The sequence below is a fragment of the Parasteatoda tepidariorum genome, chromosome 9 (assembly GCF_982258835.1).
Source record: "Parasteatoda tepidariorum strain Cologne lab strain chromosome 9, Ptep-v5.0, whole genome shotgun sequence".
Lineage (NCBI taxonomy): Eukaryota > Metazoa > Arthropoda > Arachnida > Araneae > Theridiidae > Parasteatoda > Parasteatoda tepidariorum.
Window position 1 is genome coordinate 17,587,276 of NC_141763.1, and position 21,134 is coordinate 17,608,409.

Genomic DNA, 21,134 nt, shown 5'->3' on the forward strand with positions numbered 1-21,134 from the left:
AGAACTTTTATATTCTACCGGTTGGAATGCTAAGCCTAAGTTATTCCGCCATTTTTGTTTCGTTGTCGTTCTGAATTCTTCTTTAAGAAATATGTTCCTTATTGTAAAAGTGTTGTTATTTCACATTTTTAAAACATGCAATTTCTTTTAACTGTATCACATTTATTTCACAAGAAAAATAAAAGAACCACGATGATTGCTTTAAAATTTCACAAATGCATCTCCCGAATGAATGTTTTTATTTGCTTTTTTACTCAAAATTGTAAATTGCTTCATTAATTTACTGGGAGATAATTCACTTTTATTATAAACGATCTAAATATCTGTCCTGTTGTATACATAATTATTTAATATAATGCATATTAAATAATATAAAAATTTTCTTCGCTAAAATTAGCGCTTTCTTGTTATTTAGTTTTTAAGAAAGGTTTTTTTTAAAACGATATATAAAAGCTATGTTGCCATAGTGACAGTCACGTGTCAAGTTAACATGCAATCCCCTCTTTTACGCTTTCCTGTAAATACTTTTTGCAAGGCTGCCCTTTCTACGATTTTTTCGAAAAATTCTTCTTTGGTAACTAAGTTTATGCTTTAATGTACGATTCTTTGTGTTGTAAATTTGATTTAAAGTCATTTTCCACTCCATTACATGCAAATGATTCAAAAGTTATCATGGAACGCCTTTTTTATTCCTGTTGGTGAGTAGTTAGCTGTTTTGCTTTGTAGTGGCAGTAGTAAACGGACATAAAAATTTTACAAATTTACTGCATTTCTTTTAAACTTTTGCTAACACTTCTAGAAATATCATTAATTTATTTACTGTTACACATACATAAACAGGCTTGCGTGGTCACTGCAAAGAAGTCTTATCAAGTAGTGAAACAGATGCTGGAAGTACACGTATATCACGAAGATGCGTACAGGGTTACGATGGGATTTGAACCCCCTACCTCAACGTTACAGAGCATTTAGAGCAGTGGTTACCAACTGGCGGCCCGCAAAGCCTTTTTTTTGTGGCCCACGAACTAAAATATATTAGTAGTCGCTTTTTTAGAATAATTTTGGTAAAAAATCTGTATAGGTTTAAAATACTTTTCTTTCGTTTTAAAAAAAACTAATTTCTTCGTTTCTGTGAAATTTAAAGATACCAACGGTGCAAAAAAAATTTCTTTCTGATGTTTTGCATCCAAGAAAATATTTATTCAAGCCATTGCTAAGATTTGAGCCCGGTTCACCTCATTGGAAGGTGGAAAAAACCCTGAGCCACCGAGACTTAATTAAAAATATTAAATTTAAAAAAAAATATTTATTTTGTCAATGACTCAATACTGAAACCATCAATTCAAAAAATATTAATCTTCGTTAATTATTTCACAGGTTTCGCCTTCCACTAGAATCAACAAACATGTATCTTCAAATAATAGCCTGGATACTACTCTGCTACACTGTCACCAAGAGCGTGGCCTCAACTTCATTCCCCATCCCATCCGGCGGACACCACCTTCTGTTGCAACACTCACCTATAGCAGTCGCCCTGCCCCCCGTGGCAAGGCGCCAAATGGAGATGATGCCATCTCCAGCATCCGAAAGAGAGCCAACATGTTCAGAATTACGCGCCATGTGGCGACACATGAGGAGAATGGGCCGACAAATGGAGTTTACGAATGAAATTCCAAAGATGCAAGACCCTTTCACAGCTAGTGCCATGCGATTCGGCGGAGGTCGTAGGAGACCCAGCAAGTATCCAGACCCGAACCCGTATAGTGCGGCTAAGTCTTCCATCGCTAACAAAGAATCAGTCTTCCATAAGACGGACTCCTTCGTCCAAAACAAGGGTCAGTTTGGTTCTATTATGAATAACCAGAACGAGGTGTACCCTGTACAGAATAGGCTAGTAGACAATGCTCAGGACTCGCTCGGTTTCCACGAGTTTGATGATTATCAGGATATTATGAGTCCATCCTCGAGTTCCAGGAGGGTAAGTGGAAGGTTCTCGGACAGTGTCTTGCCAGAGGAATCTTTAGGGGTGTATGGAACTGTTGTACACACTCCAGAGGAAAGGGCGAGATTTAGAGCCAGGACGAGAAGGCCGCCGGATTACTTGTTTAATAGGTGAGTTAATTAAATTATGTGGGCTTAATTTTTAAAGCTGTTTCATAAAGATTCATCTGTTATATAGAATAATACTTTTTAGCTTAATATTTACAAAGCTGCAATGCAAGAGTTGTAAATCGTTCATTGATTTTAAAAATTATCATTGAGGTAGGAAAATTTCGCTAAATTAGCGATTGTTTTTCATAAAAGTTTTGTAACTTTTGAATGTATGAGAACTTTTTAAGTCCAGATACTTCTCTATGGCGCGATAGAATTCTTAAGTATAAAATAAAGCTTTGATTTGAGTTTTAAGATGCTCAAAAAGTGAGCTTTATTTTCTTGCTCAAAAAGAATCGAAAAACACAACACATTTAACTCTAACCTCGTTAGCAGTGACAAATTGATTAAGCTCGAATGTGATGCTCGACTTTAATTACTCTTCTGATTTACACATGGGTTTGCCCACTACTTCCAGCATCAGAAAGCCTCTACACGGTTTTTTACAAGTAGTCTGTGCAGACTATTTAAAAAGTGGACCAGTTGTGCGCATAAACCCAAATTCTATTTCAAAAGTAATTGAGAGAAATTTATCACATGTATTTGAGAATTGAATCTGTAGTGGTTGACAATTAAAATAGACAAACTAATCATAGTATAAAATTAAACAAATTTTTAGACATATATTTGCTACCCCTTTCTTATTTTTACTAGATTTTTTGTTAAATGCTTCTTTTATAAACTTATTTACTCTCATAGTGATCTTATCGGACTACCAACAAAAAACCGTGTGGAGGCTTTTAGTTATAGGAGGCGTTGGTTTGCATCAGCATGACAGATGCTTTTAAAATCCTGGTCGAAAAAGACGACAAAAAGTATGCACCTTAAATGCCGTAAACCACAGTCAACCATTAATTTCCTACCACACTAAATATTATATGATATTATATTACCGGCTTTGAACAGCCGATCCGATTCTGAGCTTACGAATATCACTTCTCATCAGCCTTGTAATTTTGAGACCAATCCAGAAGACAAGGGAATTCCTGGATCAAGCATTGGGGCGAACTGGCCTTCGTGGAGGATTGTTTGATAGAATCAACCAGTATTTTCGTCACACGGAGAAAAAAAATAATCACACAAACCTCCCACGGTAAGATAATTCTAACCCATGATCCATCTATCACTGAGGATATTTTATGTCAGCTTGGAACAGATTTCGTATCCTTTTGCCAACGCTGAGATTCGAACCTTGTTCACCTCGTTGAGAGGGGAACTCTCTATACCCTAAGCCACTACGGCTCCCTCTCTAAATATTAAATTTTTTTATGTCTTAATGTTTAGCGACAATTTTATTTAGTGATATGCAGGTATTATATGGCTAGTGTGCAGTCAATGAGTTTTGCTTTGTAAAGCGTTAGAGATTGTGTCCGTTTTTTTTAACCATTGTAAGGGCTCCGAGGTGAAGGTGTTAATATATAAACAAGGAAGGAAAAAAAACGCTAGTGAAATCTGACAAATCATAATAGAGATGTATAAAATCTCTTAACTTGTTTTAATTGCTGAAGGAATAGACAATTATCAAAAGAAATTTCCTCTATCAATAAAATAGGTATCAATAATGATGTCTTGTACATCCTTCCTCAATGGTGATTAGTCATATTTCCGATAGCATTTTTTTTATCTTATTTATGCCTGCGATCTACATAATCTGGGACTTTTTTGTCATTATCTTTCAAAACGATACTAATAATACAGGGTTATTCATAATTCCCACCGGGCAGGAACTGGACTATCGCATTGATGCATGCCGTGTGACCAAGGGTTCACACATAGAACGCCTGTAATGTATGTAAGTAAAACTTGAATAGTTTCGGAATAATTTCATATGTTTCTTTTTTTCATATTCGTCTTCTTTTTTTTTATTATAACGCTTCGAAACCCCGGAGGGAATTATGAATAACCCTGCGTATATGAGGGTTTTTTTCTATAGTATCTTGTCAGTTTCTTGTAGGTTTAACCCGACGTTTTGTTTTAAAGATACGTTTGAAGCTTTTTTAGAAAATAAATATAAATATTTAAAAAGAAAATTATGGATGTTTTAATTTTTGACAAGTATCAATTATTTGTTATTTTTTGGAACATACTAAAAATGCTTTTGCACTCTAAAATCATATTTTGTTTGAAGATGGATGTTTCAAATTTTTGGAGTAACAGAAAATGTTATGCTTTGGAATAAACAATTATAATCTTACTTCGAATGAAACTATCTAAAAATGTCGAAATTTATTAATTTTTTTAGAACGGAAAAACTGTCAACTACCGTAAGACCATACATATGGTATACTACCATAGGATCAATATTATAACTCTGAATCTGTGTCACATCGTTGAATCAAAAATTATAAAAAAAAAAATTAAAGAAATATTAAATAAAATCGCAATAATTTATTGACTTGCGGTAGTATTATCACAAGATTACGAACGAAATATAGTCTGATGTGAATCTTGAGTGTAATGAGACAGCAGTTGTGTCTTCAATATCACAACATTTTGTTTATTTCTAAATGATGTTCTCAACTTTCCCCAACGAAAAGATTTAACATATTTAACCGTTTGCTTCTGGTGTGCCATGTTCTACCATCGCATGTGGTCCAGATGTTGTACCAGCCGTAAGGAAAATGTTAAACGTTTTTGGCATTTCCTAGCATCCATGCTTCAATTTTTTAAGTATACTATTTTGTTCTTCACTATGTCTAGAAAAAAAGCATTAAGTATAAAAAAGTATAAAGTATTAATCAATCTGCAGTGGTAATTAATCAATCAATTTAATTATTTGTTATCTATAATTGTTGAAATGCTTTTTTATTCTTAGTAATTCACATTATCTTATATTACGATTGTTATTTCTTGTAACATCCCTCATTACATTTTATCAGATTGCAACTTCTCCAAAAAATGAATTACAACTGTTATAGATTAAAATTAGTAAAAAGTGGCTGACAAGATTTCATAAAAGTTGAAGCAAATTAGTCTCTATAGCTGCAGCTTCCATTTTAAAAAAAAATTACGACCAACGATTGTAATACTGATTACATATATCATGTATCATTCATGTTCGTTGTAATCATGAATGGGTAATTTCTTGGAAAAAAACAGACCGGAAACGAAGTAGTATTGCTATTATTTTTCAGTAAGGATCGTAGAAATTTCAAAAACGCATTTTTACGTTGATGTGTTAAAATATTTCTTTTTTCATACAACAAAAAGTTTTCACTTAGAAATAATTTTTCAGCTGGTTTTACAATTCATTAAATATTAATAAGTTACACGATTACCTTTTTTTGAGCCGATTTTGACCAAAAAATTTATTTTCCCGTTTTTTATATTAAAAAAAAAGTGAACTTTTCTCTTTCTAAAATCGTATGAATTTTGTTTCTACGTCAAATCGAAGAGCAGTTATTGAAAAAAAAAACTTTATTTTCAATATTACATAAATAATTTTGATTTTTTGGTTCTTTTTCTCAAAACTAAATTTTCAAATATTTCGCTTCATTTTAAATGCAATATCTGAAAAAGTGTTTGTTCGAATTATTTAAAATTTTGCATAAATGTTTTCTCTAGATATGTCTAGAGAGTAGACTACGGATTAGTTAAATTATTTTATATTTTTCAGCCGAAAAGAAAATAACTAATAGCAGTTTTTCGGCCTTTTTTGCCAAATAAGCCCAGATCATTGCTATAAAATATCTAAATATTAATTTTTTGTCCATTATGTTCGAATTACATAACATTTATTTAAATGACTTTTGTTACAAATGATTTAATTGAATTGACAAAATTTATTTAAATGACTAGAGAATTGACTACGGACTAGTAGATTAACAGCTAAAATAAAAATAACTAATTGTAATTTTTAGCCTTTTTTGCAAACTAATTTTCAATATTTGCAGTAAAATATATAAATATTAATATTATGTCTATTGCATTCGAATTACTTAAAATTTAGTTTAAATGTTTTTCGTAATTTAAGTCTAGAGAATAGATTACGGACTAGTTGATTAAACTTATTTTATATTTTACAGTTGAAATAAAAATAACTAATTGCAATTTTTCAACCTTTTTGATAAATGAGCCTAGATCATTGTTTTAAAATATCTAAATATTACATTATGTCAATTATGTTCGAATTATTTAAAATTTTGCTTAATGTTTTTGTTACGTAAGTCTAGAGAATACACTAACTAGTTGATTAACAGCTGAAATAAAATTAACTAATTGCAATTTTCAGCCTTTCTTACAAAATAATTTTCGATATTTGCAGTGAAATATCTAAATATTAATATTATGTCGAATGTGTAGTATATTCCTTAAGTTGAGTCTTTATGGGTATTATAAAGAAAGAATAACGAAAAAATGATAAATATAAAAAAAGCTACGTGATTTTGAAAGATTTTGGATCTTTTTTTAACCCAGTTTTCAGCCATATTTTTGAATTTTTTTTTCATATTATTTTGTATTCATACCATATTTTAGTGGTGTGAATACATGGTGTAAATCAGGGGTCTGTTTAGACCCTTCACAAAATATCTTTTTCTAAAAACGGACCCTTCACAAAATATTTTAACTTAAAAACGGACCCTTCACAAAATAATTTATCTTTCAATCGGACCCTTCACAAATTTGTTTATTTTCATCATTGTTTTGTTAATCGAATAAACCCTTCCCAGAAAGGGGAGAGGGAAGAAAGACAGATGTAAACGAGCTAAGTTTTGTCTTCGGCAGACGCTTCTTCCTTTATTCGTCCGAAATGAATATTCTGCGTTCAGCAGTATAGGCTAAATACCAAATATTTATATGTTTGCATCGCTAATTTAACAGCAGCAATTGCTTTTTATTTTTTAAAATTTAATTTTTTAAATTATAATTTTACAGTGTTGCGAACATAATCTTGTATATCTTTACAATTTAAAAACTCCTTGAAAAAGTTTTTTTTTGCAATAACTAACCCTATTTGCACAAATTCACAAAAGCTGACCCTAGTTGAAAGAATGTGACTTAACGTTTATTTAATATTCGCAAATTACGAGTAATTTTTTCACAATTTTACAAAAACGGACCTTGTACAAAATGGCTGAACAGACCCCTGTGTAAATACATACATAAATCTAAATAAAATAAAACTTCTAAATTAAGAATTTCAAAATTTTCCCACCGAAGGTACTCGAGTACCTTAAATTATGTCTTGGTTATTAAACGATTTTAACTAGAATATTAGAAATGATAGATAACTGTGAAATACTAAAATTCCAACACATTAGCATGACATTCGAGTTACTCGCTAGACAACAATAATCTTAATTCTTATTCTGACGCGTTTGTTGGTTTGTTTTGTAACGAGATTTGCAAGTTACCAACTTGCGGAGAGCTTTTAATAATCCTTGCATAAATGATCAAAAACATAATTATTTCCGAGAACACAACCGCAGCAACTAATTGCGACACATTATTACCGCATTTCAGACTGACAGCCATGGTTTCGGTCGGCAACATTGTTATTCGGAGAATTGAATTGTTGAAACGGTTTTCGCGACAGTTGCACTTTCTCGTTTATCAGTTAGAACTCACAAAGTTTGCGTTCGCAATTAATCATGTTTATAGATGCTAACGAGTATTGAAAAACTAAACAATTTATAAAACAGTCTCAAACAATATTATTATGTACACCGTATACTATATTTTTAGGTCATCATGTAAACTTACAGTAATTTAAAACAGATATTGAATACTTAGTATTTCGCATTTAAATATATGAAGGGTGTTTACTGACAGTTTTCAAAAATTTATTACAGGAAAATTTTTTAATTTATTATTTTATTTCTAGAATTTTGCTTAATTTATTCAGTATCTATCTAATATTTGGGAATAATTTTGGTTTCATTTTATACATTGAAATGCATTCTATAATAAAATTCTGAAATTTAAAGTTTTGCAAGTATATTTAAAACTTGAACTTCGTAAAGCTTTGAAAAAGTTTTAAAGATAAATATCACACTTTATGTTTGTTAACTAAGTTCAAAAGAAAACATTTCAATGAAAATAAAACAATTTTAAAAAAAATTAATTACTTAATAAACAAGAAAGTTCCAGACATAATTATCATGGAATTAAAGTTGAAAAAAATCATTTTTTGCAACAAATTCATGTGGCAGGGTTAAAATGTTTCATTTTTTGTCTTCTTTTTTTTAATGGCGGGCACTTGAGGGTTGTCTCACTGGCCACAAAAATGCCAGAACTGCTACTCTCTTCTCTTTACCCAGTGGGCAACTGTGGCGAGGCCACGGTGGTGGAGCAGCGCCACCCGCGTCACACAACCACAAACCAGTTTATAGGGCGGGTCACATTCACACAATCACAAACAAAGGAGAAAGGACGTAGAACACAGAGAGAAGGAAACATCCATGCCCTGAGCAGGGTTCGAACCCGTGACCAGAGGCTCCGCAGTCATTCACGCTAACCACTCGGCCACCAGGGCGGCAGGGTTAAAATGTTTTCTTCCTGATATTAGTTTAAAAAGGTTTTCGATATATGAAGCGGCAGACAGTAAACATAGGTATCAAAAATTTTTTTAAAAAAATAAATAAAAATTGTTGAAAAACATCGCAATTTTTTAAAATCTTTACAGAATGAAAACACAGTTATAATATTTCTGTAGTCTTCAAAAGTTGCTATAATCACGTCTTATAATATGATTTTCGATTACTTTTATTTCATGTAATCAAATCATTTACTATCGACTGAGTCATCCGTCGTACGGTTTAAAACAAAAACCTGGAATTTTGGGAAGGAAAATATAGGCCTTCTCATGACGTTCTTTTCACAAATAAAAAAAAAACAAGCAAAAAATTGGTGTTCTAAAAACATTGTAGCTCATAATGTGGACAAGCTTTTCTTAATTTCGGAAATACAGTTAACGGAATGTGGACCAACAGGCCCAAATCGCACTTTTGAAAGTTATATTTTCTTTGAATCTGTATATTTTAACAGTGAGAAATTAATATACGTTGCATATTATACGGTGATCGTGTTTATTTTTTTTATAGAATTAGAAGTTATGAATATTCGTATATTTTTTTAATTTATAAATGACTGATCACCAAAAGTAGTTTATATATGAAAAATACCTGAATTATAAAAGTGTTAGCTTTGTCATTCTTTAGATTATAAATAACAGAAAAGTTATCTATAATCTTAAGAACGATAAAGGTATATAGGTAACAGAAAGAAAAATTCTATATTCATATAGATTTTTTCTTTCTATAACCAACTGCTTTAGTTTTAAATAAGGGTTAACTTGAACTCCTTAATGTAAATATTTACATCATTCATGTATTATGGTAGACTAAACTATTTTGTAACTGTGAAATTAACCCTTATTAACACATTCTGACTTACAAATACATTGAATGGTAGATGAGGATGAAATGGTAGATGAGGATGAAATGGTAGATGAGGTACATTAAATGGTAGATGAGGAAATCTGTTAATAAATTAAAATTAAGCGGATTTTGTTTACTAGTACTTATAAAGAATTTAAACAGATGTATAAAATGTCATATAATCTTAACAGTTATGTTCAGAAAAATTCTCTAAAAAAATTCTATGAATTTAAAAAAGTGTCATAAACCTCAAAAGTTGGAAGGTAGACAAATAATGGTACACTGTCGCTTTTTTTTTAAATTTTTGGAAAAAAGGTACCGTTTTTTTAAAAGGACACTTAGGATAGTCATGTGATTATGGTTAAAAATAAATGAAATGATTAAAGACTGGTTGTAAAAATTTAATCAACTAAGCACAGATATTTCTCTATTTATGTACTATTTTCACAACTTAATTGATCTAATAACCTAAGTGAATTTTGAATTAATTAAACAAACAAGAAAAAAACAATTTAGAAATAAATTAGAGAACGTGCCAATAATTTAGAAAACAGAGATGAAAATGAAAGTCTAATAACATTTTTAAAAAATTTCTTGTTTTAATGGATAAAATTTCAAACACTCTGTTCAAAAATGTATTACGCCAAGATTTTTTCGTTTTTAAGTTCTTCAAATTAATGAGATGTTTCGTTAACAGTCATTAAATTGAAATAATTTCTAAACATAAATAATCAAACGAAGTCGGTTAACGCTATTGATATTTTTCATTTATTTTCGATTCAAGAACGATGAAAAAAGATTTCTGCAAATTGCAATTAATCATTAATTAGTTTTTGAGATACAAATTTAATTACATCACATAGTTTTCAAATTAATTCCGAAGAAGTTTAGAGAAAACGTTGTTGATTTTTATTTTCTAATTATAAGAATATTAAATTTATCGAATTACAGATAAATCGAAGAATGCAACATTCCTAAATAATATTGAAGACAAAAATAGCATCTTTACATTAATTAAATCCATTTATTAAATAAAAATTTTTAACTCAAGGAAATGGTCCGAAAAGGTTTTGGTTTACATTTTGTTTGTGCTAAAGGTTGTTTCAGGTAAAAAGGAAAAGTTGTTTGCAAACAAAATGTTGTATCAAGTTGAAAGGAAATATTGTTTAAATTGAAAAGGAAATGTGGTTTAAAGTGAAAATGAAATGTTATATGAAGTGAGCAGGAAATTTTGTTTAAAAAGTGAAAGGGAAATGTTTCAAGTGAAAACGAAATGTTATAGCATGTAAAAAGGAAATGTTGTTTCAATTGGAAGCGAAATGTTGAATCAAATGAAAAGGAAATGTTGCTTCAAATGAAAAGGAAATGTTTTTTTTAAATGAAAGGGAAATGTTATTCCATGCGAAAGAGAAATATTTACAGAAACTAAAAACCTAAATTATTATTTGGAAATTTTGTCAGAATACAAAGCTTAACTTTTATTCTATTCTAGAAGTAAAATTTATATTAAATAATCTCTACTAAACCTTTAGGTACTCATATGCTCCATTTTGGGAAAGATATCCCAATTTCGGAAAAATTTCGTTTTTTTTATGAAAATATGAGTGGTAAATAAAATTCAAAATGTTTTTCATGGGATTTTAGTTTCCGCAAAAAAAAAAAATCGTTCAAAAATTCACCACCAGCGGAGAATGGCGCTATATGCAATAGTGTTAAACAAATGCGAAATATGCAAATTTGTTTTACACGTCATGTGACTTTGCAGTTATAAAAGTGAGGCGCCTTGTCTGAGCTGTCAGTGTTCTGAGTCGACAATGTCTGTTACCATGCAAGATCGTGCTTTACTCGTGAAATGTTACTATGAATGCGACAGCAATGAACGGAGGGCTTTACAAAAGTTCCGTACTGTAAGAGGAAAACGCCGAGGTCCAATGACACAGCAAGGTTTACGGAAAATGATGGCAAAATTTCAAGCCACAGGTTTGTTATCTGTTGCACCAGTTATTTCGTTTAACCTTATTGCATACAGCGCCATTCACCGCTGGTGGTGAATTTTTGAACTTTTTTTTTTTTTTTTTTTTGCGGGAACTAAAATCCCATAACCTCTTATAGACATTTACCAAGTTTGATGACATTTGGTCGAGTAGTTTTATTTTTATAGCCATTTCAAAGTGGAACTTTAATTATAAAGACCCTATATATATATATACACTCTATTAAAATTGGTATGAAAGGGAGAATTAAATTTTTAAGAGGCCGATACGAAGTTAATGATATGCTAAGAACTTTGTGTTTCATATTAATAACTTTAAACAACGTTAAAAGAATTTAGATTTTGTAATGTAGATGCACCTTTTTTTTCTTGTTTAAACTTGTTTGTAATTTCCTCCCGACTCTATGTGTTGCTCCATTTCTTCTGAATTTAAATACAGGAAAAAGTTCTTTATTTTAGAAACAAAACTAAAGCATTTTTATGATTATGTCATATTTGTTTTTAGCTCTTTTCACGTTATTTAACTTTATTCATATTAATAATATAAGGATTCAGACTCACATGGATTGACTTTAAAACCGGTATCAATTTTGTTATAAAACATATTGAAATTTTTTTAGAATTAGCTTCTTCAGCAGAATAATAATTGCAAATCCTTCTTCTTCATCCTCCTATATATTTATCTACGTGCTTGGCACCGTGTACTGCCTTTTTCTCACCCATTTTAACCTGTTGCCTACGGCTGGTACAACATGTGAGCCACATTTGATGGTATAACATGGTACAACGTAAGCAAAGGATTAAACCCTAAACCTTCGGATCTATATTTGTTCATTTAGAATTAATGAAATCATCTGTTAATTATGAACCTAATTAATTACATTGTTATATTAATAGTAGTACATTTTTTTCTTTTTTAAATTTTCCCTAGTGCACACGAAACTAGATTATACAGTCAAATGTTTCTTATAACAGCAAACGTTTTGGAAGATATTACGTGGCTAAAGATTTGGCAAAATTTTAGATGGTGCGTAAAAAAATACGTGAAGCTTTTTCTAAATAATTTTAATTTAAAAATAAGATCGATTTAAAATTTGGACCCATTTAAAATTCGAATCGTCCAAAATGAGGAGAGGAAGTTATTAACTTTTTCCTAGCTTTAATACCTGCAATTCTGAGATTATTATGATGGATTGCAATATTCTTATTGGAATGCTTTTTAAAAAGTTAAATAGTAATAAAAAAAGGGAAAAAAGTATATAACTTTCTAGTATAGAGTAAAGAAATAATGTTTACATACAGTTAATATAGAAGTTTTTACGTTTTTTTGTCTAACTCCTGTATCAACATAATTACTATTATAACTCTCCTCTTGTATTAACTCCTGTATTAACTATTATAACTCTCAGAAAAATAATTGCAATATTCGATCCGATTAAGTTGCAGAAATATTTCTGAAAGTATTTTAATATACACGAGATAAATTAGAAGATTTGTTCGGATATAGCCAAAAGCTCTTACATAAGTATAGCATTCCTTTATGTAATAAGGGATAAACATTACGCATAGTTTTCTCCTACTGCATTTTATCGGTATAAGAACAATTTTTTACTTACATAAATACAATTGTTAAGGAAAATGCGATAATGTATAAATTTCTTTCAAGAAAATATTTTTTTTATCATGACTACGAATGCTTTTGATACATTTTTCTTCTTATAAGTCCGATAATAGCACATTTTGTTAATCGGCTTAAAGTATCATTCGTTTCGAAATTGAAGAATTAATCCTCGCCCCCGTTTACTTCTAAGAATATTTTTTTTAAAAATTGAATTACTTATAGAAATCAGAGTATTAGAGGAAATAAATAGTTCTTAAAATTATATTTAAAAGCTCTAATAATAATTATAAAAATATTATTAGAGTCCATGGATTACTGGAAGTAATTAAAAGCTGTTTGCGGCGAAATGATGATGAATTTCAAATATTTTTTTTTTTTAATTTTCGAGACAATCTCGTATATCTGGAGGCGTATTTTTAGTCTATATTCTATTTTAGTCTGATTTTTTTTTATTTCTTGCGATTCAAAATACTTTTATAAGTATTTGCAAAGCCAATAATGGTGAGCTTTGCTTAAAATTTTAGCTTAAAATATATTTTGAGACAATTTTGCCAAATAACTAAGCTTTCTTCATAAAGGTTCGATAATAGCACAGTTTAAAATATTGCGTGTTATGACATCATTATGGTATTTTTTGTTCTCATTAACTTCTAATATTAAATTACAAAAAAAATTATTAAAATTGCTTAGGATATTTGAGTTACTACAAAGATATTTTTGTTTTAAAATTATAAACATTAATTATAATCAAAAAACAGTAAAGTGACTAATGTAGAAAACTTAGTGACTAATATAAGAATTACCACTTCTTTTAACTTAGAAATTCGACTTCTTTTAACTTAGAAATTACGTTTTCTTTTAACTTAGAATTCCAGGTTAGTTATATTATAAAGTTTTATTATATTATAAACAATTAAGCATATGAAGCAGAATTTGCTTCGGAAGCTCATCCTTTTTTTGGCAATTATCCTTCTTTAAACAACATAAAGTTGATGCATTATTTCTGTATTCCAAACATATTATCCACGATCGTATTTTCTAATTGAATGTTGTTAAAATTTTCAACTTTTTGTAGTTCAACTAAAGGTTTTATTTGTATTATGAACAATTAAAAATATAAAAAAGTATTTCCTTCTAAAGCTTCCATCCCTTGTTCGGCAATTATCCTTCTTTAAACAACATAAAGTTGATGCATTATTTCTGTATTCCAAACATATTATCCACGATCGTATTTTCTAATTGAATGTTGTTAAAATTTTCAAGTTTTTGTAGTTCAACTAAAGGTTTTATTTGTATTATGAACAATTAAAAATATAAAAAAGTATTTCCTTCTAAAGCTTCCATCCCTTGTTTGGCAATTATCCTTCTTTAAACAACATAAAGTTGATGCATTATTTCTGTATTCCAAACATATTATCCACGATCGTATTTTCTAATTGAATGTTGTTAAAATTTTCAAGTTTTTGTAGTTCAACTAAAGGTTTTATTTGTATTATGAACAATTAAAAATATAAAAAAGTATTTCCTTCTAAAGCTTCCATCCCTTGTTTGGCAATTATCCTTCTTTAAACAACATAAAGTTGATGCATTATTTCTGTATTCCAAACATATTATCCACGATCGTATTTTCTAATTTAATAATATTAAAATTTGTACATTTTTTTAGTTTGACTAAAGGCCTTTACATACACGTGTCTAGTTCTGTCACTCAACACGAAAACATTTAAAACCCATAATACAATGTTTTTATATCATTTTTAAAATTCGTAAAATAATTTTGCTACTAATTGTAATCCGGATAAATATTATTGTGCTCACTGTTGATGGCCTCTCATAGTCCAGATCAGAGTGCAAAGTGCTAACATTCATGTAAAAGAACCGTAAATCATGTCTCTAACATATTCTTATTAGTTTACGCTAGCATATTAATTGATTTTGTGGCCCTAAATGTTATTAATTTAAAAGAGTTCTTGATTAACTGTAACAACTTCAGAACTTTATTCTATGGTCTGTGGCAGAGCTGCCAACTTGAAAGTTCTAGCTCTCAACATTATTTAAAGTGGTAATTAAATGATGATTAAACAAGCAAAAGTTTTAAACATTACGTTATAACTTAAAAACAATACAATTGGCTACAGCGACATTTAATGTACGTATTTTTTAATTATTAATAAATTGTGGTGGTTAAAATCTTTTTAAATTAAATGTTTAAACAGATATTCTGCAACCACTTTAAATATTTAGGCTTAATATTAAGCTGGCAGGTCAGTCGATGGAATTGTTTTTTTAGTTTTGGCTAAATTAAATTAAAGCTATTGAGTGAAGTTATTGATTAAATTTTTAATTGTAAAGTTTACTTTAGGTGACAAAAAAGTTAGCAACTATGCCTTAAAAGCATCACATTTAAGTCTCCAGCAGTGATTCCATACTCGACTAAAAATGCAAGATGTGACAGAAGCTCAATTTATTTTAATTTATTTAGTCTATTTAATTATTGAATCATACCTACCACCATGACAAACGTTGCAAATTATTCATATCTAAAGCAAAAACATTCTTTGCAATAATTTTCAATTGCAAACAGAAAGAATATACAAGAAAATATGCTAATTTTAAATTTACTTAATAGATTTTAGCTTTTTACTAGTCACCACTCGTTACAGTTTAAGTTTCCTATGGCATACCAGCTTTAGTAGTTTTTAAATAAATTATAAAGTAATTGTTTTATAAATCAATATGCTTCATTACTTAAACAACACATAACGTTTATCTATTGCATATACAGTCAAACCTCGATATCTCGAACTTGAAGGGAAAGGAGAAAAATTCGAGATATCGAAAATTCGAATTATCGAAAATTGCATGCTATCGATGGTAGAATAAAGAAAATGCTCTTTACATACCTTATTTACTATTCCATATTTATTCTAAAAACACTTTTTACTCTTAAAAAGATTCAACTGTTGTTTGCTTTAGAGATGTGTAAGAAAGTTTGTCTATAACACTTTCTAAGTGGACTATAGCTTTAAATGTCTCCTCTGACATATTCAGCTGCCTCTCAATAAATCTCCTTACAGTGTCCGCTGCAGAAAGTGTTTGTTTGAGAATCGATTATGATTATGAGAATTGGCTTTCTATTCTTAAAAATTTTTTTTGAATATTTTTTTTATTTTCAGAAAACAAATCTACACTATTTATGGAAAAAAAATTCAAGTTATCGAGGGATTAGAAAAATAAATTCGAGAAATCAAGGTTTTTTTTAACATTGAGTGTATAGGAAATTTGAAGGGAATTTTTGTCTTCTTCGAGATATCGAAAAATTCGTGAAATCGAGGTTCCAGTTTAGCGAGGTAGGACTGTAATAAGATACTGATTAAACCTCAAGTAATTCTTAATAGTATGTAATAACCTCAATTTCATACAATTTTATGGCATGATTTAATGCTCATTTTTTTGTTTATATTCTTGCATTTAAGTAATTGATAATTAATATTTATATCACTCAAACAAATGGAAACGTTTATTTTCTATTACATACAATTAATAGATAAAATTTAAACCTCAAGTTATCCTCAACATATCTGTAACAACCTCACTTGAATATAATGTTATGTCACGGTTTATGGCACCTCTCTTGTTTATATCTAACAACTACTACGAATAAACCATTGGATCACGTTGCTCAGATGACGGAAGGAATGCGAAGTGCACGCCTGAAATGCCGTAAATGGCCTTAATTAGACCAGCCTGAAATGTCCCAATAATGAATGTGTCCCAGAATGTGCGTTTCTGCTCACAACTTTATTGACTTGTTCGGAGGCGGGGATCGTGTTAGAATATGGCTCTAAATGACTATCTGTACCTCTTACTCCATGGAATCGTCTAACTTTGCGAACGTTTAGAAAATAATTGGAATTAATTTTTAAGCGGGTTTGAAACATCTTCTAAAATTGAATGAAGGCATGTATTAGTTTGGAGTTTAGTGTGGTGGTATTTTAAAAATGTAATACAAAAAATAAAAAATGCATGTTTTCCCCAGGATTTTTGTGCTGCTTTTCATTTAATAGGTACACACACAAAATTAAATGGCTCAAAAATTTAAAAGAATGTATACATTTATAAATTCTCAAGTTTGAAAATACTTGGACTCTCTTGAATTTTGCGCTGCTTCATTTTTTAATAAATATTATGAAACAAATATGCTCCTTTTCTTTTAATTTTTGCGCTGTTGCATCATTTAATAGGTATACGAAAAATTAAAAATACATTCTGTATTTTTGGGCTTTTATGATTTAAGAAGAATTCAAGAAATTAAACTTGCATTCTTTTGAATTTTTTATTTTTTTACTTATTAAATGTCGTATCATTTAATAAGTATACCAAAATGTTTTATTGAGTCTTCCTCGGAAAGTTTAAAATAATTTTGAAAGAATTGAAGTTTTTAGTTTTTTTTAGTAATTAAATATATATATATATATCACTTTAAAATGTGATTCAAAAATTTTAAAGTCACCTTTTTAAAGTGGTGTAATTTAATCACCACCTTAAAAAAGGACACCATAAGAACTACCTAATAGATGTTAGGATAGAAAAAGCGAATTCATTGTGGTCCAAAAGTTACAAAAAAATATCATAAGTAAAAAAAAGAAGAAAAAAAACATGATTTTCTTGATAATGAAATTAGATGAAGTTTCATATCATGCGTATCGCATATTAAGGTCAAGTTTACATTAATGCTTGCAAACATTTCTTTACTTAAGATATTACTTGAAAGTTTAGAAATGTGACAATTTGATGTTCTCAAACATATAAATGCTTATTGGTGTTTTTAATGACACTTGGACGAGCCAAACTAGCCATCCATTAGTTTTTTGAGAATAAGTCAGGAAGTGCACTTTTCGTTTGACGAGAGACCACCGCAAGAGTAAAAGTGCACCTTATCTCATAACCTCAAATATAGATGGCAGCACCATTCATGCGTGAGACCTCTCTTGATTTAGGCATAATCCTTAAGGGGAAAGAAAATACCTCCAGATCCTTGCACCCATGGTACTTCTGAAGGACCGACCATAGGGCTTTCGATTCTATAAATTTTACGATCACACATATATATATATATATATATATATATATATATATATATATATATATATATATATATATATATATATATATATATATATATATATATATATATATATATATATATATATATATATATATATATATATATATATATACTTATTCAGATTACATCCGGTTGTAAAGGGTAAAATGTTTTTCTATCACACTGAATTCATATATTCCATAATCTAAGACCAGTGCGAAAAGTCGTAACAACCTCCTGCGTAGTTAGAACTACATCTTTGACCCTGCATTGCTTTTTGCAGTCATTTATGTGTACTCCACTGGTTCCTTTAGTTTAGTTTGTTCCTTTCTTAAAATTCCTTTAGTTCCTTAAGTTCTTTTTGGTTTCATTAGTTCCTTAAGTTAGTACCTTCAGTTTTCAATTACCCTGTACTATGTCTCAATGATATGTAGCATTTGTAACAAGTATCGGTTTATTGCAGTGAAATTTTTATGACAGTTACAATTAAATACCTGTTTCTTTAACTGTTCTTTCATCTATTCACAGGTATAGAACGGCGTGGAGCGACGGTGGAATGGGTAGAGTACCCTTTAAGGCCACCAAACCTCACACTCAATACCATTATGGGAATGTAGTGACTCACGGGGAGCGGCATCCCATGGGAGGTTTCGCTGAATACCCTCAAGAAGTGGGGCAAAGGGGCAACGGAGGAGCCAGAGTAGAGAGAATCGATAAAATTGCCCTCCCCGGAAAGTTAAAGGTGAGTGTCTCTTTTTATTATTAATAAACTTATTTTCTTTTATCACTTTCGTTCATCTGTTATTCGTCAATAACTCTTTTTGAGGACCTGTGCTTATTTTCAGAACGATAACTCTGGAAACTCATTTATTTATTTATTAGCTGTTGTTTTTAAAAACAATGCATTCTTGTCTTAAATGTATTTAAGGATTATGCAATAATAATGTCAATGTTTAGTAGTGAGATGTGTATATCCACTTATAACAATCATAAGTCTTATTATAAAACGAGTTGTACTTGGATAGAAGAAAAATCGCTAAGAAGAAAATTATTTCATCCTCAGAAACACGCTACGCACACGTTTTTCGTGGTGTTCATATATATATATATCTGTGTGTGTGTGTTCAAGTTTCAGTATAAAATATTTAAAATAGCGATTGCTCAATCAGCTTGAAAAAGTGTAAGCAAATTATTATTTATTGAAAATCAAATTATATTCTTACATTGATGAACCTGGGGTCAATTGTGTATGTTTACTTCTGTCTGGATCTGTGGTCCTCAAGCACTTGTAATAGGAATTTAACTTCAGACTCATTTTTCGTTAATAATTCACTGAAATCTTGAATAAGAACAATACCACATTTATAACTGCCATAAATTTTATAAGTTTGAAAAATTGATGGAAATCTTTTATATCTCTCTATGCAATTGGATTAACTTCAACGAATTCACATGGACGTTCCGTTTGTTTAAACAATGCAACTGATCTTTCAGTCACAAAATCTCCAAGCTTTTTTTTTTCTCTGAAAGATTCAAATACAAGGAAACACGTTTTGCAGGATCATTTTCACTGTTTACTTCTTTCATAGCCTTCATAAGTCGTTTATTAAAAACAGGCACGTTACTGTCAAATACGGCTAATGCTGTGAGATCTTCAAATATGCTTTAGTGGTTTTTGAGATGCAGCTTTTGGTATTCAATGCCAAATAATCTATAAGTATTTTCAGCAGCTGAAAAATGTTATAAGTTGGATCAGATGTGATCGGAGGAGATATTCAGACTTTATCGTATACTATACTAATAATCTAGACATGTTGCGTAAATGCTTCTCTTCCTGATAATGAGCTTGAATTAAGATTTAAACATTGACATTTTCATACTAGAAAGAAATTTAGACACCCAGCGAACATAATGAACAGCTATTGCTGCCAAAAATCTTGCATTTTGAGGAGAAGTTCCTCCAAGAAATATAGTAACTGAATAAAAAAATTCTTTATAGTCACTTACAGTCAAAGTCAAGTGCAGTAAGTATAGTCAAGTGCATAATCAGCATGTCAAGTTATAGTCAGTATGTCAAGTGCTTAGTCCAGTAAGTATAGTCAGCATAGTGTCTTTGATATCAATTACAGAATCCGGAACTGTTTCATTATTCATTCCAGTTCAAAAACTTTCTCCATCAATAAAGCTCCATGAAATTTGAAATCGTTTAAATATTGCAGCGTCAGGAGCTGAACTTGGTCCCAAAATTATATCAAAAACTGACCGAATAACAAGTTTTATAATGTAATGGCAACTTGCGAAGTACATAAATACTTTTCAAGTTTTTTTTTCTTTATGGAAAGCACAAGAGCTTTTGTTTTGAGCTGTGTTTGAGCTTGCTCTGTCAAAACATTCGTAATATCCAGATTGCGTATGGCTTCGCAAACAGCAGATAGAACAGTTCAGTCGCAATTTCTCCAGTTCCAGATGGTATTGTAGCTACAGGAAGTACTTCGCTTCTAGAAGCTACAATAGATAAACGATCTACTTTTTCTTTCCCTGTTAGTTCCGGTAAAAGTTAACCATTTCAGCGCACAGTTAAAAGAACTTGTCTTTTAAATTCTTTTTTAAGAATGAAAAATAATTGGAGTCGACGCTCATTTCTTAATCTTAGAAGATCTATTTATAGCCAAATCTCCAAGGATGTGACCCAGGCTCATGGCAGTTTCTGCGATGACAATTACTTCTTTGCGATCTGATATCTTTGTTCGATCAGAGGATGATTGCAGGAGATTGTCAAGATATTAAATCGTCCTTTTTTTTTGACTGAAATGTTGAACATAAAAAGTCTTTTTCGGAACTATTTTTCTTCTCTGTGCTACAGCTTTCATCTGTATCATCTTC

At 30.1% G+C, this 21,134-nt stretch overlaps 1 protein-coding gene across 1 annotated transcript in view; it reads left to right on the forward strand.

Moving 5' to 3' along the window:
* Positions 1-21,134, forward strand: part of LOC107454708 (uncharacterized) — a 265,786-nt gene that overhangs the window by 107,075 nt on the left and 137,577 nt on the right. Inside the window, exons 2-3 of the mRNA XM_043050141.3 lie at positions 1,378-2,112; positions 18,780-18,993. Coding sequence (XP_042906075.1) covers positions 1,406-2,112; positions 18,780-18,993 — 921 coding nt within the window. The 5' untranslated portion in view covers positions 1,378-1,405. The remainder of the gene's footprint in view (positions 1-1,377; positions 2,113-18,779; positions 18,994-21,134) is intronic.